The sequence below is a fragment of the Xylona heveae genome, assembly GCF_001619985.1.
Source record: "Xylona heveae TC161 unplaced genomic scaffold L228scaffold_2, whole genome shotgun sequence".
NCBI lineage: Eukaryota > Fungi > Ascomycota > Xylonomycetes > Xylonales > Xylonaceae > Xylona > Xylona heveae.
Window position 1 is genome coordinate 1,248,764 of NW_017264194.1, and position 24,324 is coordinate 1,273,087.

General features: G+C 44.6%; 5 protein-coding genes across 5 annotated transcripts; 3 read left to right on the forward strand and 2 right to left on the reverse strand.

Annotated features, from left to right (window-relative positions):
- Positions 1-1,082: 1,082 nt before the first annotated feature.
- L228DRAFT_265692 (hypothetical protein) lies at positions 1,083-4,144 on the reverse strand (the record flags this gene model as incomplete). The annotated part of the gene is made up of 6 exons (XM_018334751.1): positions 1,083-1,157; positions 1,208-2,911; positions 2,969-3,432; positions 3,500-3,695; positions 3,746-3,796; positions 3,869-4,144. The coding sequence occupies 6 exons, from the start codon at positions 4,142-4,144 to the stop codon at positions 1,083-1,085; spliced, it is 2,766 nt and encodes a 921-aa protein (XP_018190768.1).
- A 6,158-nt stretch (positions 4,145-10,302) lies between these two features.
- On the forward strand, positions 10,303-10,764 carry L228DRAFT_64215 (hypothetical protein). Its single transcript, XM_018336793.1, has 2 exons — positions 10,303-10,442; positions 10,494-10,764. Exons 1-2 carry the CDS (start codon positions 10,389-10,391, stop codon positions 10,653-10,655), a joined length of 216 nt encoding a protein of 71 aa, XP_018190769.1. The 5' UTR covers positions 10,303-10,388; the 3' UTR covers positions 10,656-10,764.
- A 302-nt stretch (positions 10,765-11,066) lies between these two features.
- Positions 11,067-19,786, forward strand: L228DRAFT_227164 (hypothetical protein). Its single transcript, XM_018330440.1, has 13 exons — positions 11,067-12,109; positions 12,156-12,508; positions 12,663-12,789; positions 12,887-14,392; positions 14,505-14,664; positions 14,728-15,305; positions 15,371-15,934; positions 15,986-16,072; positions 16,142-16,463; positions 16,511-17,038; positions 17,096-18,983; positions 19,037-19,280; positions 19,326-19,786. The coding sequence occupies exons 1-13, from the start codon at positions 11,309-11,311 to the stop codon at positions 19,338-19,340; spliced, it is 7,173 nt and encodes a 2,390-aa protein (XP_018190770.1). The 5' UTR covers positions 11,067-11,308; the 3' UTR covers positions 19,341-19,786.
- A 319-nt stretch (positions 19,787-20,105) lies between these two features.
- L228DRAFT_244012 (isoleucyl-tRNA synthetase) lies at positions 20,106-23,717 on the forward strand. The gene is made up of 3 exons (XM_018331820.1): positions 20,106-20,615; positions 20,679-22,380; positions 22,431-23,717. Exons 1-3 carry the CDS (start codon positions 20,187-20,189, stop codon positions 23,537-23,539), a joined length of 3,240 nt encoding a protein of 1,079 aa, XP_018190771.1. The 5' UTR covers positions 20,106-20,186; the 3' UTR covers positions 23,540-23,717.
- On the reverse strand, positions 23,685-24,175 carry L228DRAFT_244013 (hypothetical protein). Its single transcript, XM_018331821.1, has 2 exons — positions 23,968-24,175; positions 23,685-23,917 (listed from the first exon to the last, which is right to left on the reverse strand). The coding sequence occupies exons 1-2, from the start codon at positions 24,028-24,030 to the stop codon at positions 23,747-23,749; spliced, it is 234 nt and encodes a 77-aa protein (XP_018190772.1). The 5' UTR covers positions 24,031-24,175; the 3' UTR covers positions 23,685-23,746.
- Between the last annotated feature and the right edge of the window lie 149 nt (positions 24,176-24,324).

Consider the following 24,324-nt stretch of genomic DNA (forward strand, 5'->3'; position numbering starts at 1 on the left):
TGTCATAGCAGCTAGGTCCAGACCAGCCTAACAAACAATGGCATTGCTCTAGACCTTTATAAGTACCTAGCATATTACATGCATAACAGTTACAGGATAGTCTAGCAGCTATATGCTACATATATATTATGAGATAGAATGCTCTGCCAAAGGACAAGTGTTCTACTTTTGTTACATAGAGCCTAGCTATTACTTCTACTCTGCTTTATTCCAGCTTGTAACTACCTTGTGTATCCCAGGTATTACTATACAGTTACAAGATAAGGCCCTTACAACTAAATAATAAATACTAAATAGTTAATATTAAGAACTATATAGAATAAATTTAACTATATAGAAAATTTTTTCTCTTTATATAATCAATCTATTTCATATAATTTTTCATTAATTATACTTGATTATCTTAATCATTTTATAATTACCTATAATTACTATAATTACTTATTCTACTATAAATTTCTATCTCTTTTCTTATCTTATCTTTATGTACCTCTTGTTTTATGATACCATTAAATTTATTATATCTCTACATTTTTAGTCTAGTATTTTTTTTATCCTTGTAACTATTATTATAAAAAATATATAATTTAATTATAAATTTATATAATAAATAAAGTACTAATTAATAAAAATACTAGAAGGCAAAATAACTAATTAATAATGCTTAAATAATCAATTAAATAAATCAAAAGATTTAATTATAGAATTCAATCTATTGACTATAGAACTTAATTTATAGATTTAAATTTAACTAAATTTTTTTAAATTCAATTAAGAAACCTAATTAAGTATAAAAACTCTAGTTAAAAAAAAAGTATTGCTACTAACACTAAGTATAGATAAAAAAACATAAAAAAACAATATCAAGCTAATATTAAGTTTATTATAATAATCTAGAAATAAAAATTTAATATTTTTTAAAAAATATATAATAAATAATTATTTTTATATTATACTTTTTTTTTTTTAGAATTTTTATTTTTATGTAATTCTTAAAATTATTTATAAACTTACCTTAAAATATATTTTTTATATTTTCTAAACATAGTAAATTATGAAGTTAGAGTTTAACTATGTAAAAATTAAGTATTATTATCACTATCATTGCTATCACCTTCATTATCAGAAATTTCAGCACCGAGTGATATGAGCCGTTGCTATCTCCCGTTAGAACAATTCCAGGCTTGTAAGTCGATAGGTTACTTACCTTATCCTTCGCTCGTTTTTCCTCCAAATCAGCAAGCACGATCAGCAAATCGTCGATTTCTGCCTGAATTCCTGTTCGGATATGGACTTCATTGGCAAGCAATTGTTCGGTTTTATCAAGTTGTGCCTGTAGCTCTCGTGCAGCATCTTGGCTTTGTTGCTCCCGAAGCTCCGCCTCTGTGGCGCGAGCATCAGCCAAACGAAGACGAGCTGCGATTTCAGAGATCTCCTCCGCTGACACTCTACGTTCGTCTTCCAAAACGGTATGATGATGCAATTTCTCTTCCTCAATTCTTGATGTAAGATCTCGAATCGACTGCCGAAGCCTCGAGATGTCATCCTCAAACTCACGCTGCGCCGTTCCGATGATCTGAGCAGTTTCCTGCTCTTTAGTGCTCATCTGAGCCTCCAGAGCGTTCACAATTTCAGCATGCCGCCTTTCAAGCTCCCCAGTAGCTCGTTGAGACATTCCAGCTAGGTCACGGATACGTTCCTCGTAATCATTCCGGATATGCTGATTCGTAGCAGTAACGCGCTTCAGTTCGTTGGACAGCTCGCTCCGAACTCGCACCTCCTCTTCTTTTTCTCGTACGTATCTTTGCTCGTTCTCAATCAGTTGAACTTCCAGTTTTCTCAAGACTTGGCTTTTATTCTCCAACTCGGCCCGAAGAGAATCAACTAGATCTCTCGGAATTCCGTCATTTGTCAGCAGCACGACTTCAAAGCCTGGGTCACGATCCAGAGCTCGGATAAGGCGACTAAAGTTATCCTTCAGAAAGTCCACAAACGTCTGATCGAAGAATACATCCGGCGGGCCTATGATTGAATTTGTGCCGCTTGCCTTAGACAGGACTTCAAAATCACGAAGAAACTGGTGCTCGCGAAGTTTCTTCAGCCTCTGCACGTATGCTTCTCGCCCAAGCCGTGAAAAGAGGGTTGACTGTATTGTTCGTCTTGGGATGGGAGAATCTTTCGTGGAAAATTCATAAATGATGCCTAGCAGTGCTGCACAAAGCCCTTGAGCTATTGGCCTTTCCTGGTCGTCACGGGCGATCGTCTGAACCAGACTCTGGATACTGCTTCCCTCGCAAAGGAAATCATTGACTGCCTCGCGGTCTTCGAACATCCATCCACAGAGGACCATCAAATACCCGACAATCACTCTTTCGTCCTCATTCCTCTGAAGTCCTGAAATCAGATTACCAGTGATGGCCTGTATGCAAGTAATTACCTCTTCTCCGCACGATTCATTTCCCTCTGTAACCCTCAATGCCAAGTCCTTTGCTTCAGGGTTCTCAAACAGCAAGTGAAAGAAAAGGACAGAGGCAAACCAAGTGCGGTAGGGGTCGTTGGACTGGCCGATCACAGAGTCCTTCATCAAAGTCGACAAGACATTTGCTGTAGCGTCGCCGCCAGATTTGTGACCCTCAATAGCTCTCCTGAGAAAATGCAGTCGAACTAAATCGTGACCATTAAAGTAGGATTTGATGCACTCGCAGGCAGCAAAGCGAACATCAAAAATTTTGAACGATGAGGTTTCAAGGATGAGTTGAAGCAGCGCATCAATAACGTACATCCTCGGGTTGTTTTTGTCACGACCCTGTTCTTCACTCGTGATCTTGAAGATCGACGTAACCTCATACTGAGCAAAAGCCTCTTGGAGCCGGAAATTGTCTCGGATAAGATCGGCGCAGGTCAGAAGTGCCTAAAAAACCTGTCAGCAACTTACCCAATACCACTCCGGGTTCCAGTTTCTTCTTACCTCGGATCTCACAGTAGACTGTACACCCCGGTCTAAAGCAAAGCGCAGGATCTGAAAATAAAGCCCTGCTTGCCAAAAAGCGAATTGATTCGCTTTCGTGCCGGAACTTCCAGGCACAAGAAGTAATCTTAATGTCGCTAGTAAACCCCACGTGTTTTTCTCTCTTTGAGAGGTCATTAAATTTTCAGCCCCGCCTTGAGTGACGTTGTCATCATAACCCTCGCTCAATAACGAGACTGCCTTCCCCACGAAGCCCGATTCACGGAAGAGAGTCTGATTCGGACCATTCAAGCGGAGCAGATTCGCAAGGAGCGAGAGACTGTCCTGCACGATTATCCCCCCTTGGGTTAGCAAGCCCTCCAAATGGATAAGGTGAAAGAGCCGCTCAAAAGTATTTTCAAATGCAATTAGTTTTTGCAACTCCGATGATGAAGGTGTGAGAGCAACAAGCAGTAGCAATCCCTCTACAATAAAATTTAGCACTAGATAAGTCTTACTTCTGCACTGTTTCCGGAGAAAAATAACTCATACCATTCCTGATTGCTTCTCTGCGATCGTCCAACGTCAAGACAAGGCGAGATATTCCCAATGGAGCCCCCAAAATGCTCTCTTGAGTTCGTTCAGGCCGGGCAGACAATATTGCCGAGAGCAGCTGCAAAGTATAGAGACGATTATAGAATTCAGTAGTTTCGAGTAAGTTCAGGAGGATCGTTATGTTATCTTGTCGCTATTTATCGGGTTAGCTTGGAATACGCGTCCGAGGCTTTAAACAATCACCTGTGTAAATTCATCTGCTAGCCAAAGCGCAATGTCGTCCGACGATTCTGGCTGAAATACTTGAGGTCAACATTTCCTCTCCACGTTTGCACTGCATGCGTCCATTCTCTGCTATGAACATACACTCGCCTCATTGGGACTAAATAATATGAGTAATGTCTCCAATATAATTTTAACTGTGTCGACATCCTCAATATCCCTCCTTAGACTGCTGATAAGGCCTCTTAAAGCGCCGGACGCCACAGAAGCAGGATACTCTTTCGCAAAGCTCCTAAGCCCTAGGATTGCAGCACGACGATCTTCTAATAAGGATGCGCTGGCCAATCTGCTACTCAACACATTGATTGTTTCAGTGGCTGACTGCTTTGCAGGTGCTTGAGACTCGAGTATACGGAACATCTCTGCCCTCAATTGATGCAGGCTTTCATAACACTTGCTGCTATGAATCTAAGACGCTCAGAATCCCGGAAACAGATTCACTCCCACGGGCTGCCTGTAAGATGACAGAAAAGACGGCCGACTCAATCCGAAGAGAACATAGTTCACTTCTTACACTCTATTCTCAATATACCGTCTTTGATTGTATGAGGGAGCCTGGCATGTAATCCAGTTGTCCAAGCAAGCCTTCGGCCAAAGGATACGACTGACTGAAATAATTCGTTTGCAGTGGGACGTTAAAAAGCGCTGATTCTGATTTGGGCAGAGAATCGTCTCCGATGGAATATGATGATCGAGTAGGATTCAGAGACGCATTAGTTGGACCAGTTGGGATACCAAATCGCGAGCCTCGTAATTTGATATCCTTTGTCTTTCAGAAGTGAATTGATGTGTCCTGATTGCACGCTAGTAAGAAGCCTTGATGCCCAGAATATGCTGCTCTAGTTGTCTCGAAAAGATGCTTGGCCGTCGTTAACCCTCCTCGCTCTTAATCTGAATGATTGCACTACGGAATACTGTCAACGCCGTGCTGTAGCTTGTCTTCGGCAAGCGTTAGTTTAACTGCGGCAAGGGCAAAGCGGCCCTTAGGTAAGCGGGAGGTAAATCTGGACCGTCTAACTTGATATCTAACTAGTGGCCTGGGGTGAAGAAATCTCAAGAGCGACCGATCACGAAAAACTGACACAGAACGATCAATTTTCAAGATTTGGTGGCTCCCGGAATCTAGTGAAAATAACGGATGGGAATATACCGAAAATCACACACTCTCCTTGTCTGCTTAAGACGCATGCCAGACTGTGAGTGAGAGCTATCGTGGGAGCAAAAGCAAAGCTCCTTATTTCAGCAAACAATCCACGAAATTGCGCATTCAATAGTCCGGTTTTTGATACGTCATTCCACCAAATTCATTCGCATCATGGGTGTGCCGGCTCTTTTCCGATGGCTGTCTCAGAAATATCCCAAGATTATCTCTCCTGTCGTCGAGGAACAACCTCGAAGTATCGATGGGCTAGAAATCCCCGTGGACTGTACCAGACCCAATCCAAATGGAGAAGAGATGGACAATCTATATTTGGATATGAATGGCATTGTACATCCGTGCTCGCACCCTGAAGATCGACCTCCTCCTGCTTCAGAAGAAGAAATGATGTTGGAAGTTTTCAAATACACCGACAGGGTAGTTCAGATGGTACGCCCGCGGAAGTTGTTAATGATTGCCGTCGGTAAGTCTTGCAGATATGGCACATTTATAAGCCTATCAAATCATTCTACTCTCGAGACAACGAGGAGTTCCGAATCATTGAAGAGCTTGCTTCTCCAACGTAACATTATCGTATAAATTTACTGATATTCAAATCTAAGATGGAGTTGCCCCTCGAGCCAAGATGAATCAGCAACGATCTCGGAGATTCCGTTCAGCTCAGGAAGCTAAAGAAAAGGATGAGGATAAGAAGGAGTTCTTGAAGATGTTGCGGGCAAAAAACGGAGGTGCCACGGATGAGGGAACTTCTGTGACTGCTGAGAATAAAACATGGGATAGCAATGCTATCACCCCAGGAACTCCTTTCATGGACATTCTCGCAGCTAGCTTGAGATATTGGACTGCCTATAAACTAAATACAGACCCAGCTTGGGCAAAGGTCTGAGAAATCTACTTAGGAAACGTTCAAATACTGTATTGACCTTCTTTTAGTTAAAAATAATCATTTCCGACGCCACGGTTCCCGGAGAGGGAGAACATAAGATAATGGAATTTATCCGCTCACAGCGGTCCTCTCCAGAGCATGACCCGAATACGAGGCATGTTATGTACGGCTTGGTATGTCTTCACGGGAATTCTCAGTAGGTGTATGCTAATAGATATTTAGGATGCTGACCTCATTATGCTTGGCCTTGCCACCCATGAACCGCATTTTCATGTCCTTCGAGAAGATGTCTTCTTCCAAGAATCCAAGGCAAGGACCTGCCGGATCTGTGGACAAAAGGGCCATAGGGCTGAAGAATGCCGGGGCGAGGCCAAAAAGATTGAAGGTGAACACGATGAGAAGAATGCCGCGCACCCTCGGAAACCTTTCATATGGCTTCATGTTTCAACACTTCGAGAATACCTCGCAGTTGAGCTGCAGGTTCCTAATCAACCTTTTAGATTTGATTTGGAACGTGCTCTTGATGATTGGGTATTCATGTGCTTTTTCGTAGGAAACGACTTCTTGCCGCATTTACCTTGCCTCGACATCAGAGAAGATGGCATAGATACTTTAATAGCTATCTGGAAGGATTGTATTCCAGTAATGGGAGGATATCTCACACGTGATGGTCACGTCGACCTAGCGAGAGCCCAGCTCATTCTTTCTGGGCTTGCGAAGCAAGAGGCGGCAATTTTCCGGCGCCGTCGACAAGTTGAAGAGCGCAGAGAGGCCAATGCGAAGCGAAGGAAATTAGAAGAGGAAAATCGAAACCAAGATAGACGCAGCCTTAAACGACGACAATCGCCAGACTATAGCCCAATGCAATCGAAAGATCTCCAGTCAAGGCGATCCAACCATGTCCCTTCGTCATCTGACCTTCCATTGTTTGCACCGGCTAAGGGTCATCTTTCGAAGGAGGCTAGATTGATGACACACGATATCGCAGTTAACCGCGGCGCAATCTTTAAGGCGAATATTGCAAATAAAAGTGCTGCGGCCGCTATCAAAAGCCAGTTGTTGGGTGCCAAGGGAGGCGATTCCAATTCGAATGTCGTGGATGAATCTGAGCAACTTCCCGCAGCAGTCGGATCTACGGATATCAAAACATTGACCAACTCCGATACCTCTGGTCTCGGTAAGCGAAAGGCTGATGTTATGGATGAGGATAGTGGCACCCCTGGTCGTCACACCCCGGGTCTGTCAAGTCCATCCACTTCCAAAGACGACCTACCTCAAGATACGGTAAGGTTGTGGGAAGACGGATATAGTGAGAGATATTACGAGCAGAAATTTGGGGTTGATCCCCAAGATACGTCATTTCGGCATAAGGTAGCCAGATCCTACGTCGAAGGGCTTGCGTGGGTTCTACTATATTACTATCAAGGCTGCCCGTCTTGGACGTGGTATTATCCATACCACTATGCGCCTTTTGCAGCAGACTTTACTGACCTGGCTGATCTCAATATACACTTCGAAAAGGGAAGCCCTTTTAGACCATTTGAACAACTTATGGGCGTATTGCCAGCTGCTTCAAACCATGCAATCCCTGAAATCTTCCGATCTCTGATGACCGACGAGGAGAGCGAGATCATTGATTTCTACCCCGAAAAATTTCCAATTGACCTGAACGGAAAAAAGTTTGCATGGCAAGGTGTTGCTCTGCTCCCTTTCATCGATGAGAATCGTCTCCTCAAAGCAATGTCTGATAAGTATCCACTTCTCAGCCCCGAAGATGCTGCGAGAAACGAGATGGGGAAAGACGTTTTGTTGATCTCGGATCAACATCCTCTCTTTGACGAAGTCGTGAGAAATTTCTACTCGAAACGGCAGGGCGCTCCAAAATATAAGCTCAACTCCAAACTAAGCGAGGGCTTGGCAGGCAAAGTCGAGAAAAACGATACATACCTTCCCCAAAGCTCGCTGGTATTTCCCTTGGAGAAAGGCGGAATGCCAGATCTAGATGAAGACCATACTATAAGGTAAGTTACAGCGGGATAAGCGTGGATTCGTGCTAACAACTAGTCATTAGCTTGCACTATGAAATGCCCCACTCCGGGCATATCCACAAATCTATGCTACTTCGCGGGGTGGAATTTCCCCCTCCAGTACTCAATCGTGCGGATATTGATGCCACCAAGAATCGAGGGAATCGTGCGGGCCGATCATTTGGAGGTGCACCGACTCGAGCTGAGCAAACCCGTAATCGAAATGGTGCACAATGGAGCAATTCTAACTCTCGGCCAAATCCATTTGCGGCACATATAAACCGGAATTTTTTGCCATACGCATCTCCTGGTCATCAGCATCCAAGTGTCTCTATGGCATCGAGTGCACACACCTGGGATCAGCAAGCACCACATGTGGGCGGTAATTGGGCAAGAGGCCCACCAGCACCCGGGACTGGCCCAAGTCTGCAATTTTCCTATGGGTATCAGGTACCACCATCATTCCAACCAGCAACTAGCAACAGTTCTTCGAGTTGGGACACACAGCGGCCCGATGGCGGAAACACCCATGGGAACACGTTGTGGCCCCGGCCTGGCCACAGAGGATACAACAGTGGATATCACCACTGAAAGTCTATGTCAAACAGTTCTGGGTTGCAAAGACCCAAAAAATGCCGGCGTTTTGGGTTAAATGTACTCAAAGTTTATATTAGTACAGACGGCGTCCTTGGCTCAAAAGAAAGATTGACTTTATAGCTGGGCTGATTAATTTCGTGAATATCGCTGTACGGTTGGGGTATTTTTTTTCCTGTGCAGTTGAATTGGCCAAAGCTATGACATGCTCTGATATGTAAATTTAATTGAAACAGCGAACGAGATTATAAAAAAAAGGGAGCGATGGAAATGTTTGTATATCACAATATAAAGCGCAGCAGAAAGTTAACCCATACGGTACATAGTATATTGCTCGATAATATTATAGAGAATTGGGCCCATCTAAATACTAAAGAGGTGAAATTCTAGAACTATTTTGGAAACGTCGGAAAGGTTCTAGATTGTGGTAGTGCTACTGTGGGAAGGCAAGCGGCATGAGGTTTGCTATCAAAACTATCTCATCGCTTATATTTAAGAGAAAATATTGTGGAGAAAAGCCAATTATTTAAAAGCTACGCTTCGTATACCCAAGGCGTCCATCAAGTTAGTAAGAAGTCTAATTGCATAACTACCTGGGAATTAACTAACTGGGGAATGATCCTACCCATAACCATACATCATTGTGTTGTCTTAATACGGGAAGGCAATCTTCATTAAGAAGGGAAAAATGGAAAACAAGGAGAACTATACCTTCAAAAAATGTTGGCTTCCTTAGAACCAAGGCTCATGGATATGACGTGGTAGATTATGTTGAGTGAGTATACTGAGTCAAGCCGAGAAAAGAGACTACGACCGCTGTCACTAGGATGAATGACAACCGCGGATCTTATCAGATAATCGACAGGATGCTGTTGGGGCTCGCTGGTGCTGTTGTCAAGACAGATGCCAATTAAATTATAAATATTAAGCAGGAAAATTCGTAAATTAAAATTTTTTTTTGAGCCAACACGTACGATATCTCAGATAGGCTTTAATAAAATTGTCGCCAATTTTCAATGCGTGGTCGCTGAGTTATGGAGCATTTAAAATAGGGAAATGCTTCATACACACCCCCTTTCTCCTCGCGCACACCCCCCATGTCCCCAAGTTACCTATAATGGTAAATTAGACGAGCATCTTCGCTATGAGCCTAACTTGAATCTTGACAATTAATGCATACCGTATATAGCTTAAATTACTGCAGTATATTTAAGCATTGCATAACTGCAATTACAACCTATTTAAAGCATTAATATATGTTTTTGAGGCAAAAAGTCAGCAAAGCATGCCATGAAAGCAAGATGTAGCTAATTTTGGAGGTACAATAGGGTGATTACTGTGTGTAGAGTAAGAAACTGTGGTTAAAAGCCTGGAGTCTTCTTTTTGAATGTACTCAGGCTAGTAATTTGAAGTACCTTCGGGCTCTAGGATGAGAGGTGTTTTTCCTAAACAGGCAATTTACATGGGGGGGTGTGCGCGAGGGGAAAGGGGGTGTGTATGAAGCAATTCCCTTAAAATAATGCTATTTGGTTCAGCAAGAGCGCAACGAGATTTGGTTGTCTAATTGGCGGGATGTCGAGCACCTAATATATAGTTAATACCTACCTTACCTATAAATACCTACTTACCTAAGGTATATACCTTGTCCATCACCGCGCTGAGCAACGAAGTACAGCGCAACACGGTCTCTTCCCCGGACAACTTCCTATCCTTGCCCTCCCTTACTGCCTCTAACGACGATGCTTCTTGATAATATACATGACTAATCGACAAAATCAGTTATAGATCCAGAAACTCATTTTGTATAGAATAGTACTGGGCGACCGGTTTCGTCATCACACATAACAAGCACAATCAATGCCACATAGACAACGTTCCCAAAGCTCCCAACCAGCCCAGAAGCTCTGACATTGTCAATTCGCAAATACCACCTGTCATATGGATGCTAAACGCAAGCTTATCAACCTCTTGGTCGAGAATTTGGGAAACAAGGTAGTGCGCCTCCTGGAGTATTTGATGAGCGGGCTAAGTAACAGGCTCAAGCTTCCTCAGCTACTTAATTCCGATAAGAAAGGCATTGATCAAGTGGGTGGATATGACTTTGACAGAGATAGTCTGGTTGCTGCGAGTGAAGGCTCCTTAGCCGAGGTCCTTGACAGCTTGGTGAACTTTCTCCAACAACTCTCAAAGGTTAGGGATCATTAGGATTCATCATGTTCTAAGCTTAGTAGCGTCATCAGGCACCGCTACATGAAAAGTTTCCCGGAGTAGACTATCGTCCTGTGGAAACGGCTTTCCTCTGCCTCGTCGCTGAATGCTGTTTCTGCAATTGGGCGAAACTCAACGGCCATGAATCCTGCTGTCGCTATATTCCAAATCGATTTCCACTCGCAGGGGACGCAGTTGCATCATTGTCATTTTGTATGGGCGAAGGCAAATCTTTCCTGGAAAATACGTGGTTGAATACGGAACAGAGACACACCGTGCCAGATATTTGGACAAATAACCCTTCTCCGCTTGCGGAGACTCTGGTTTCAAGAATCCTCGAAATATTGACATCCTTAGAACCGCCTTCCCTTACAGATGATGCATCTGATCGAATAGGGTTTTCCAGCATTGGAAAAAGTGATTCTCCCGGATATGCTTACCATCAATACGCGCTCAATTCAAGTAATGGAAATTGCAGAAGAAATCGCGCCATTTGGTGGATTGTGCAGTATTTATCGGTTTCCAATTGGGGCACCGTCTTCAATTACTGGAAGAGCAGCTTCAACAGCCTTCAAAATGCATCTTTTGGAGGCAAGCGCGCAGAAGATGTCGGGCCGTCCGCGACCTGGACAAGGGCAGACTGCGCGAACATGTCTACTATGCAATTAGTCTCACAATTTCGGGTGGATGAAGATAAGTTGGCTATCATATTTCAACAGACCAGCTTCTCTTTTCCTGTTCTGCCAAGTCCCGTTCAGTACTATGTTGCACGCCTGCTCACCCCCGCAATCCTGCGATGGCTAGAACAACGCCAATGTCGATCCACGGACGGGGAAAGACCGCCGATTGAAATAGCTCAAGCCGCTAAAGCCCTCTGCAATACGTGCTGCGAACATTCAGACCCCTATCATATAGATGCTCAGTTTTGGCAATTGATCTGCTGTTTGATGGCCGTGCAGTGGAAATATTTGCCAGAAGCAGTTACTGAAACGGATGGCAAAAACCAAATGATCAATGATCTATGCGCATTTATCGAGATGATTAGAAAAAATCTCCGCTCTCCCAAGCAATGCAATGCTGCAGCGAAATGCCTGATTTTTTTGTGCAAGCTAACTCACATTTTTCCTTCTGATTCTGGGGTGTGGACCTGTATAATGGAGGTCAAAGCCCAATTAGAGAAAGAATTGTTTACACCTCAACAGCCGCAACTCGAAGTTGACGGTATTCCTTTTGGTTTCAATACCACAGTGGAGGCTCTTATTGTCCTTTCGCAGCTTGATCCGGATTCCATCCTTGCCAATATTTTATCGCAGCTTTCTGAAAGCGAATATCATGAAAAATTAGCATTCATCATACTGAACGCATGCTGCGAGCTTGCAATTCAACCTGATCCACGACGATTTTTCTCCATTTTTCGCAAGATGGCGCCTTTTGCTTGGATGAATCTACTGGTAGGCATTTCCTGTAACCATATTGACATTAGCTGATCACGAGCAGGCAGCTCAACACTGGGTTCAGGGCGATGCTTTCAGCGATGGCCCGCTACCCCCCGAGTACATTAAAGATGGATATGCTGCCACTCAAAACACGGCTATAATTCGCGTTGCGTTAACATTCTTCATCCTACTCCCTGAAATGCTTTGCCTGAAGGACATCAATAAAGTTGTCCAGCTGAAGGACGAGGAAGAACGCCAATATCAATGCCTGCTTCAGTATATAATAGCGCCTAATCCCGAGATATCTCGACTCGGCGGACAAGTAATCGTTGAGTCAATGGCTGTAACCGTACTTGACAGGGAAGAACTCCGAACAGGTGGCGGCCGCTCTCCCACAGCCTTTTGGAATTTTTCGTAAGTTGTTCTACTTAAAAATCTAGCCGAATCTCATTATTGAGCTCCAAAACAATTTCCTTTGGCTCTTCCTCTTTCACCCTCTTTCCAATTGCCATCTCTTATCGTCATTCGTTCTGGGAGCCCTGGACGTAATTGACTTGTCCTCGGATAGGTCCAAGATTATGTTAATGTTAGCGAGAGGTCTGCTAAACACCATCGACGAGCCTTCCTCTAAAACATTACTCGATTACAGTGCGACATTTCTCGAGTCAAGACTGTGCATAATTTCAGCAGACAAGGCAAGGACTATACCCCTTTCTTTTGCATCTCTTCAAGGATTTCCCACACGTTTTCGCTCTCGCCATGATATGTTCACTAACAAACTTTTATAAAAAGATGATTAGCGGAGAAACCCAACACCATGACTTAAGGCTAGCGGCCTCTTCTGACTTGGAAACAGCTCTCTTACTCTATCTCTGTTCCAGCGATCTGGCAATGTGTGCCAAAGCTATGAGCTCGCTCACATATATTTGCGATGAAGGGCGCTTGTACGAAAAGGAACTGGAAGAAGTAAAATCGTTAATTTCAGTAGCCGCGAATCTTGAAGTCTACTGCGAAATCTCTTCTCGAAGTTTTCGACTGACAGGCATGGTTGCCTTTCAAAAAAGACTTCGCCGCTGTTTGTTGAAGATATCAAAGCCGACTGCTGGGCTGATACGAGCTTGGCGGACTGTGTTCCTGCGATGGTCGCGACTCAATCAACACTTTCTTGATGATAAGTCATGGAAGGAAACTCTGCCTGAGAGGAACTTTGATATGTCAGAGGCTTCTTATTTTACTGAATGGCGCAACTACTCGGGATTTCTCGCTGCTTTAGGAAGCGTGTGCAAGCCCGATGGCGATGTTGACCTTGATCCTCGTTCTACAAGTCTGGAAGTCTCAAACGACAAGGAGTCTTTAGCATTTTTGTCTCAAAAGTACCTTCTGGAATCTCTCAAAATCCTTGTGTGCGGAAAGATCTACGCCCAGGAAGCAATCAAAGATGTTCTTGGCTCCGAGCTTCATGCGGTGCTCCATCCACAACTGTTACTGGCCCTGGATTCTGAGCTTGAGACCATGATCGGACCGCAAACAAGTATGACCTCTGAACGGCAATTGCTTTTTATAGAGCAAGCAGCATCTATTCTTCGTCTTATCGTTTCAAGTCGGTTAGATCACCCAAAGGAGTCGTCATCTCCTGTAGATTTTGGTCAAATCTCCCTTCGTTTGTGTCGCTTTCTGCACGCTTTGCGAGATACGAACAATGTGCTCCGGGTGAAGATCAAAATATGCCATCTATTTGAGGGAGTGGCTTGGAAAGCCGAGATATTAATACTTCGACACGATTTGCGCATTCGAAACCAAATGGCAGAGGTACTCTTTGACTGGTTAAGCAGGTCGAGTCCTGCGGGATTGGAAAAGATTAAGGCCGATCTTGACCGATCATGTCTCAGGGCTTTGATGCGTTTGACGTATCATATGCCATTGCAATTTATGGATGATACGAGCGAAAATGATTCTGCAGATTTACGCATCGATAGGTTTCGCAACTACTTTACAAGCTTCATTTCTGTCCTAAAAGAGGCAGATACAAATCGGCCCCCGCAGAAGGACATTTTTTCCAGTTCATCCGCACGTGAGGAACAACACACTGCTTCAGACCTTGCAATAACGGGCCTCTCGAATCTTTTGAGTGCAAACGTTGACGTCGGTCTCAAGCAAGTACTTGATCTTGGCTATCACAATGATCCCAGATTAAGGATTGTATTTATGCGTGTTTTATGTGATGTTGTAGTGCAGGGCAGTGAGTTGACCAGATTATCTGATCCTGCCCTCATTCAAAATTACGCGGCTCTTCTTCAAGTAAGTCAGTCACTACATCCAATTGTGTTTTACTTTAAAAATATCCTTCACCATCTCCCTTTCTGCCTTCCAAACGAGCCAACAATAAAAAAATCTAACAAACTCAAATTAGCTCCTTATCCGCAATCCGAGGATTGGGATTGCCTTAGCTGAATGCTCCCCAAACAACGGATTAGATGAGGTGACTGTATCTTTAATTGATGTGTTCGAAGCGAGAGGTCTAGGCTACGAATTTCTCAAAGAGCTAATTGTTCACGAAATTGAATTGACTGGTAATTCTAAATTTGCCTCCTGAACTGATATGGTGTCTAATTTCTCACTTTCGTTTCTTCTAGAGAATGAATCCGAGATATTGAGACGGAACTGCATTGCAACCAAAGTTCTCTCGCACTACGCTAGGTGGAAAGGTTCCTGCTACCTTCAAAAGACCCTCGGTAGAACCTTGTCACAGCTTCTATCCTCTCCTGGAGAATTGGATATTGAGCTTGACCCCACTAGAGTCGGTAGAGCTGAGGATGTTGAAAGTAATATTCTGAAATTGCAGAAGGTAGCGATTGCCCTCATCGATAGTATTTGCAGATCTGGACGTCATGCTCCCGCCTCTTTCCGAAGAATTTGTAGTACCATAGCATCGGCGGTCTCAGGACGCTTCCCGGAAGCGAAATTTATTGCAGTTGGATCATTTGTCTTCTTACGATTTTTTTGTCCAGCAATTGTTGCGCCTGACGTGGAGCAGCTTATTGACATTCCTATTACGAAATCGGCTCGTCGAGGATTGCTGCTGGTTGCTAAAGTTCTACAAAATTTGGCCAACAACGTTCTGTTCGGTGCAAAGGAATATTATATGCTTCCCTTGAACGATTTCTTGTGTACTCATATCTATCGAGTCAGCACTTTTCTCAGAGAGCTATCAGTAAGTGGCATCTGAGCAACCCTCGGAATTGACTGCGAAGTTAGTTCAACGCTAAAAACGTGCAGCAGCAGAATTCCACCAAGTTAGAAGAAGATGATGCCGAAGAGGGAGAAGGAAAGGAGGAGGAGGAGGAGGAGGAGGAAGAAGAAGAAGAAGAAGAAGGAGAAGAAGAAGAAGAAGAAGAAGAAGAAGAAGAAGAAGAAGAAGAAGAAGAAGAAGAAGAAGAAGAAGAAGAAGAAGAAGAAGAAGAAGAAGAAGAGAAAGAAGAAGTGGGCAATGAAACATTTGAGTTTGGATCTTCTGTGGCGCTGCATAAATTTATCTACGACCACTGGGAAATGATCAAACACCGTCTCAACGCTTTAGAAAGAACAATGCGTAAGGATATGGCGTCAAATACGAGTCGAGCAACTTCCTTTTCTCGCTCAAAAACAGCACCAGAACGCTTCACCGACTTGTTGTCGAAACTTGGAGCACCGCCGGTGGAGATGACTTGGGTACCTCCACAGATTTTTTCGAGCAGCCCCCAATCCTACTGCCGATTTCAAGAATTCATGATACGCAACGCGGCAGGGACTGGGGCGCTGAGGCCGGCTGCCAGTGCTATATATGCCGGAGGGGAAAGCAAGGTGGGTAGCTATTGAAAACAAGTTTCAGACATATTTTAACGAGAGATGCAGGATGGCCTTCCGGTAATCTGTGTGGTTTTGAGAGAGCTTGAACTTGAAGGATTAGACGAAGACCTGATCCTCTACTGCTTTTTTAAGGTTAGTTCATCAGCCGCAAACTCGACACGCTTATGCTTTACTTTGTTTTGCCTCGCTGACGGTTGATAGATTGCAAGCCGCATGTGGCAAAGAAAATTTGGAGTCGTAATCGATGCCACATGTTACAGTAGCATGAACGAACCCCAAGACGATCTGTTTCGGAAGTTGAGTTTGTTTGCACCTCAGGAAATGGCCAACAACTTTTCTAGGATATATACATATAATATGAATAGCGGGTATCGGAAATGCTTCCGCAGAGTTGTTCGCAATGCGATTTACGATGTTAACCATATACTCAACCCAAGGAATGTGGAATACCGGACTATTGGAAGCCTCCAGGAATTACAGGCACACTTCAACCTGGGAGCGCTTCATTTACCGAAAAGCACTAGTAAGTGAAATTTCTCCTCAATTTGCCACATCTAACAATTCTTCCAGTCTCCGTCGTGACGGACTCCAAATTTGTTTTCCAGCCTGTTACAAGGTTGTCTAAGACAAGAGGCAAGGTTGATGTGGTCATAAAGATAGGCGGGTATTTTGTGCAAGTCACTACAACTAGAAAGCAAGAAATTATTCCTGGGTCTCGACAGCAGGCAGCCATCAATGATATTTTCCGCCTCGCCGATCTTGAGGAGGCCTCCCACAGTACACAGGGACGTGATAACGACTCATTTGGATTCAAAACAGGAGATGGCAAGATAATCATGCTTTTCACGAGTCCCAGGAAAGTCGATATCTTGCAAGCAATGCGTGCTGCCAAATCCAAAATCCTCAAAGGCTCGGACAAAGTTGTAGGCTCGGAACGCATAATCAAGTCTGACGACGTACCGGGAAGCCTTATTAACATATGCCTTACAAATCTGACTAGCGAATATCCATCTCTGCGGACTTCATCGTATAGGCTTCTGTGCTCACTAGGGAAAAAGCACAGATTTTCCCTTACAGATCTCGCGACTAATGCCGGAGGTAAATCTATTGTAAAGCTCATATCACTACTTATTAGCTGACCTTCTATCCATCTAGCTATCTCAACGCTGCCTCTGCTGCCGCAGACCATTTCCCCTGAGGCCCATTCACTGAGATCGATTCTGGTTCCTGCACATCCAGCTGCCCTGGTTCTTGATATTAGCAAGCATCTAGCATTCTCACAAGTCCATTTGACATATGACCTCCTGATGGAGTTTTTTATCGGCTGGGACTGCATCTCAGAATCACAAAGAGCAAACTATCTGAGCTATATCACTCCCTGGGTATCTAATCTTCGCAGTGATGTCTTGTCTTCAGACGAGGATTCCACTAGAGGAAGAGAAAAACTTGCTTCTGTAGTACGGAAAATGATCGCTCTAATCGTTAAACACCCAGAATTGGACTTCTTAATTCAAAACACAATATGCTCGGCTATTGCAAAGGATGACTGGCTTATCGATAGTGTTGTCGAAGAGATGCTCCGATATCTTCAGGTGGCTGTAGACGACGAGACGACAACCGATGTCTTCTCTTCAATTCTTAAGCGCCTAGGAACAGGCCTTGTGCTAGGAAAAGTTGTGGCTCGAATCCGCAAAGCCTTAAATCGAAGCTCCTTGCGACCAACTAAGTCATTGTGCGAGAATGATGTTTGGCCGGAGCTTATTTCTCTTCTCAAGATACTGCAGGCTCTTTCTTTTGAGTGTCCACACCTTGTACAGTCATTCCTCCCTGAGATGTTCCACGTGATTGTCATTACCTACAACTGCGGATCGAGAAATGCTGCGGCTATCACCCGTGCTCTTCTAATCACGACAATACGTTCCGTTTCACTCGTGGCACCAGGTCGACAGGGCGATCTGAACCCGTTGGAAGTTCTACTCAGTTCGATATTAAGAAAAGGTTCACATTTATTTCATTGGATGCTGCAATCTGATTCACAAATGGAATCTTCTGGCAGTTCTAATATAGCCGCGATTGAGAGCCTCACAATGACTCTTGTGGACGTCATCCGTCTCGGAGCTACTTCTGTCGATTTAGCTAACACCTGGCGGGCACGCTGGATGAGCATAGTGTCCAGCAGTGCATTCCAAAGCAATCCTGCCGTGCAACCAAGAGCATTTGCAAGTTTGGGCTGTTTAGCTCAAGGGGGCGCTGATGATGACCTTCTCTATCAAATTTTGGTAGCACTTCGTGGTAGCATCAAAGCCTTTGCGGCGGATGACGAAGATGAAATGCTTATCGTCATCCTTGGGAGTTTATCAAAGCTAATGGAAAACTTGACTACGTCCTCGCGATACACTGTCCAGATTTTTTGGCTTGCTCTTTCATTATTCAGGGTGCTCCCCTTAAATTGCATTAATAACGCTGCTTCTCTGTTAGAGACAAGTTTGCGAGCAATTTCCAAATTCTCCAACTTGAAGGGCCGCGATTTGCTTCTACTCATTTTCCGAGGTAGGGCACCTATGATCAAGGGATTATCGAAACTCGACGACTGGTGCGGGGTCCAATTTAGCTTAGAATTTTTCCATGCGGCTGTCGTTACTACGTTGATTCAAGCCATCGGCGGTCCCCTTCCAAGACAAATCGGAAAGACCACCGCAAACACTTTCCTGGAAATTTTCAGTTCCGATATACCAGAAACCAAATGCTTCCCAGAGGATCCCTCTTTAATTCCTTATTTGACGTACTTATTGCCGAGAGCAACAGAAGCGGAAGAGAAAAATGAAATCTTATGGCTTACTGGAGGACCACGGACCATTGTTACTGAAGTACCAGGACGGATCTACGACATGTTTGATCTCGAACGTTTAAGTCTGACTGAACTTGCGCTTGATGCAGCTCTCTGCTTGGACGATTGCTCTGCGCAGGATGATTCAATAAGAGGGCAGATTCTATCATTTCTTGTGCCGGTATTCAGGACTAAACCAGAAGTCACTGCAATGATGTATGGAACTTCTTCAGTACAATTATCACCATGTCGCTAACTCAGACTTCTAGGGCACCCAGCTTGATGGGAATTTTGCATAACCTTCTAAAAAATTCTCGAGATGTCCAAACTCTGGAAATAGCTCACATCCTCACTCGACTGGTGTCGTCAACACAGCCACAGAACAGTCATACACCGGACCTCCTCCGGAAATTGGCCACCAGTGCAGGCTTCTCGGGTTTGAAGGTAGCCAAGGAAGATGAAGGCGAGCAAGAAGATCAAATCAAAATCGAGACCGTAATAGGTCTTATTGAGGTACGCAGAATCTTTAGGATCTGGCAACCCAGCTAACAATTGCAGGATATCGTCAATTGAAATGCATTTTGTGTCGGGAACACAGCCGTGCCCCGCCCGCTCTTCTGGTCAGCCTCGCTCTCATTTAATGTTAGGGCTCGAATGCAAAGAGGTAGACAGCTCATGCTTGAAAAGATATTTCCTTGTTTTCCTTACTTTCTCGATCCATTTCTCCGCATTACAATAATATCTTCTCTTCATATTCAAGATATACGAAAGTAGTACTCCTCCAGTTTACGGATTCGCCGTTGAAAGCAGATATTGAAAAGCTTTTGCATGGGGACACATGACTGCCAAGGATGATAAGAGGATTGTGTAAATTGAAAGTGTTATTATTTGTATCTCAAGAGATGAGAAGGAACACGTAAAATAGACAGGGAACGTCACATTTTCCACCTTAAAGAAGCATCTGAGCAAACGAAGAAATTACGAAAGCTCCTTTACTGCAACAATAATCTTATAAAAGCACGCATCTCATATTATCACAGATCAATACAATAAATTTTACATCCAGTCAGAGCTGCTTCAGTCAGAGTCACAATGCTGTGCGACTAGTATGTAATCACCCTTTCATCGTCATATATACCCCACGCAACGCACCTGGTGTCGCGAGACCAACTCCTTGACGTTCCGTGAGAAAAGACTGCAGAATCTGAAAGTACGATGTACCGAGGGGTCCTTCGGGTATGGCAGTACAGCACCGCACAAGTGCCAACATTGCTTCCTGGAATACTCCCTAAGATCCTGAGTCATTTCGCTTGCCGTGGGGTTCTAATCCACAAGCACCGATAAAAAAGATCCCCTCCAAAACACCCCACTACAACTTTTGTATAGTTGAGCGTCGCAACCTCCTCGAAGTGATTTGCCATGTCTATCGATTTCGCGAGGGAGGAAGAAGTGGTTCTGAGGAGGTGGAGAGAAATCAAAGCTTTTGAAAGGCAAATAGAACTTTCTCGAGGCCGAAAACCCTACACTTTCTATGATGGACCTCCATTTGCGACGGGCCTCCCGCATTATGGCCATCTGCTGGCGTCTACGATCAAAGACATTATTCCTCGATACTGGTCTATGAAAGGCCATTTTGTTGAACGAAGATTTGGCTGGGACACGCATGGGTTGCCAATCGAATACGAAATCGACCAAAAATTGGGAGTATCAGGGAAGCAAGCAGTCCAGGAATTGGGAATTACGCGCTACAATCAAGAATGCAAGGCTATTGTCATGAGATTTGCATCTGAATGGCGACAAACAATCGATCGACTTGGTCGGTGGATTGATTTTGATAATGATTATAAGGTAATCGCTTCCTCAACTGTCTAAAATCTTCAGAGCAAATGCTAAGTATCCATAACGCATTAGACTATGAATCCCACATTCATGGAATCCGTTTGGTGGGTATTCAAGCAGCTCTTCGAAAAAGAGGTGGTCTATAGGGGCTATCGCGTTATGCCATTTTCCACCGCACTCCATACTCCACTCAGTAACTTTGAAGCTCAACAAAATTATAAAGACACACAGGATCCCGCTATTGTCGTTTCCTTTCCTCTCCTTGATGATCCCACGACCAACCTGCTGGCCTGGACAACAACACCATGGACCCTGCCAGCTCACACCGGTCTTGCTGCCCATCCGGACTTTGATTATATAAAAATCCACGATGAAAAGTCTGGCAAAAACTATATTCTTCTAGAGGCACTTATTCGCACATTGTACAAGGATCCGAAGAAGGCAAAGTTCACGATCCTTCAACGATTTAAAGGCAAAGACATGCTAGGCTGGAGATACGAACCACTCTTTGACTATTTCTATGAGGAATTCAAGGATGTTGGTTTCCGGGTGCTCAATGCGAGTTATGTCACCCAAGATAGCGGTGTTGGTCTTGTGCATCAAGCTCCAGCTTATGGTGAAGAGGACTACAATGTTGCTTTCCAGGCAGGAGTGATCAGTGACAAGCGCCTGCCTCCGAACCCGGTGGATGACAGTGGCTGTTTCACCTCCGAAGTGCGAGATTTTGCGGGCCAATATGTAAAGACAGCGGACAAGGCTATCATTAAACATCTGAAGAATACTGGCCGTCTCGTTGTGGATGGACAAATTACTCACAGCTACCCGTTCTGTTGGCGCTCTGACACGCCGCTTATTTATCGGGCTGTTCCGGCATGGTTTGTGAGGATACCCGATATCATTCCGCAAATGCTGGATAATATTGAGAAATCCCACTGGGTACCTGCCTTTGTAAAGGAAAAGCGCTTCGCCAGCTGGATTGCAAATGCTCGGGACTGGAACGTCTCAAGGAATCGCTACTGGGGGACCCCTATACCATTATGGGCAAACGAGGATTTCACCGAGATAGTATGTGTCGGCAGCGTTCAGGAGCTCAAGGAGCTGAGTGGGTTTGAAGGAGATCTGAGCGATTTGCATCGGGATCATGTCGACAAAATTACAATCCCCAGTAAAAGAGGAACCGGTGTTCTCCGTCGCATCGAGGAAGTTTTTGACTGCTGGTTTGAATCGGGCAGTATGCCATACGCTTCGCAACACTATCCTTTCGAGAATAAAGGCGTCTTCGAGAAGTCTTTCCCTGGAGATTTCATAGCAGAGGGGTTGGATCAAACCCGTGGATGGTTTTACACCCTTGCAGTCCTCGGCACCCATCTCTTTGGCACTTTGCCGTTTAAGAATTGCGTCGTAAACGGCATAGTCCTTGCCGAAGATGGGAAAAAGATGTCAAAACGGCTCAAGAACTATCCTGACCCCTCCCTCATAATGAACAGATATGGGTCCGATGCACTTCGGCTCTATCTTATTAATTCTCCTGTTGTACGAGCGGAGCCGCTCAGGTTCAAGGAGTCGGGGGTCAAGGAAATCGTTGCTAAGGTCTTACTTCCTCTGTGGAACAGTTACAAATTCTTTGAAGGACAAGTCACGTTACTGAAGAAGATGGAAGATGTTGACTATGTGTTCGACCCGAAGGCAGGATCCACCAACGAGAATGTTATGGATCGGTGGATTCTCGCCAGCTGCCAGAGCCTTCTCAAATTTGTGAACGAAGAAATGGCCGGTAAGCACTGAAACTTTCATAATGTGACTGACACGCTGACGTTGGCTAAGCTTATCGACTATACACGGTCGTCCCTCGCCTGTTGGCGTTGATTGACAACACCACAAACTGGTACATTCGCTTCAACCGTAAGCGCTTGAAGGGTGAGCTCGGCCTCGACGATACACAGCACGCGCTCAATACGCTTTTCGAGGTGCTCTTCACATTGTGCAGAGGGCTTGCACCATTTACGCCCTTTCTTACAGATAATATTTATCAACGTTTAGCCGTTCACATCCCCGGGGAACTCCAGGGCGAAGATCCCAGGAGTGTACATTTCTTGCCCTTCCCAGAGGTCAAGGAGGAGCTTTTCGATGCAGCGGTAGAACGTCGTGTTGGGAGGATGCAAAAGATCATTGAACTCGCGCGCATATCGCGAGAGAGGAGAGCAATTGGTCTTAAGACCCCTTTGAAGTCTCTCATTGTGATCCACCCAGACCCGCAATATCTTGATGACGTCAGATCTCTTCAATCCTACATTTGTGAGGAGCTTAATATCCGAGATCTTGTCCTTTCAGCCAATGAAGACAAATATAACGTTCAGTACAGCGTCACGGCAGATTGGCCAACTCTCGGCAAGAAGCTGAAGAAGGATGCACAGAAGGTTAAAAAGGCCCTTCCAAGCCTGACCAGCGACAATGTTCGGCAGTTTGCGCTGACGAAACGGATCGTCGTTGATGGAATTGAGCTTGGCCAAGAGGATCTCGTGATTAAGCGGGCACTCGGTCAAGATGATGCCTCGAAGAACTTAGAACCTAATGTGGATGACGAAGTCTTGACTATTTTGGATGCAGAAATCTACCCTGGACTGGCACAAGAGGGTCTCGCTCGCGAGATTATAAACCGTGTCCAAAAGCTGCGCAAAAAGGCGGGATTGGTTCCTACCGATGACGTGAAAATGGAATATCAGGTTCTCAGCGATCCCGAAATGGTTGGGATAAAGGAGGCTTTTGAGCAGCAAACATCACTGATCGAGAAAGCGCTTAGAAGATCGCTTGATAGTACCACTACTGCCGAGGGACAATCGAAGGCAGGATCTTCAGTCACCCGCGATCTTATTCTGGAGGAAGAGCAGGAGGTACAAAAGGCGACGTTCTTACTCCGACTGATGAAACTCTAGTAAGCCTTTAGAAGATAAAACTTTACGAGCACCGCGTCATTTAGAATCGTAGACATTACAATTCATGGAATAGTACATTGAACAGTTGGCAGCAAAGAATCCTGCTCTAGATAGAAATCCAACATTTATTTAAATATTTAGCCTAGTGCGCGAATACTGGTGGTCAAAAACTCAGGCGAGTAACTTGTGATCTATGCGCTAAGTCGTTTATTTCCTCAGAGCGCTCTGTGCCATGTCAATTTCATCAGAGACTTCCGAAAGATGCCACCGTAGCCAACGTACAAGATAACAGTCCTTGAGCCTTAAAAATTGAGTGAGGCACTTGTCTTTGTGAACGTGATTATAATCAGCCACAATGCATTTGCCATACAGCGCAGCCTAAGAGTTTGTTAGAGCAGTTGTCGCATTTGAGAGCAGAAGGAGCGAACCTCTGGTCCGCACTTAGCCGTGGCCCGGGCAAACCGCTCAACAGGTCTGGCGCTGAAAGGCATTATGATGTAATGAAAGAAGAGCAAGAGATCGGTCTATTTTCAAAGGGTTCGATCAATGATCAAGGAAGATATCATCGGTTCAAGTGCAGTATCGCGCTGGGAGCTTGATCCTGACTCTCATGTTGGAAGGATGTACATCTCAAGGTACCTAACTGGTTTATGGCGCCCAGGTCCTGGCGATCGAAGGGGTTCACGAGGAATCCTGAAACCTTCGCGTAATCCGGCAATACGACCTCGTTTGTATCCGAATATTTACCTTCTCGCCGCCAACACCGGAAGGAACTATTTACAATA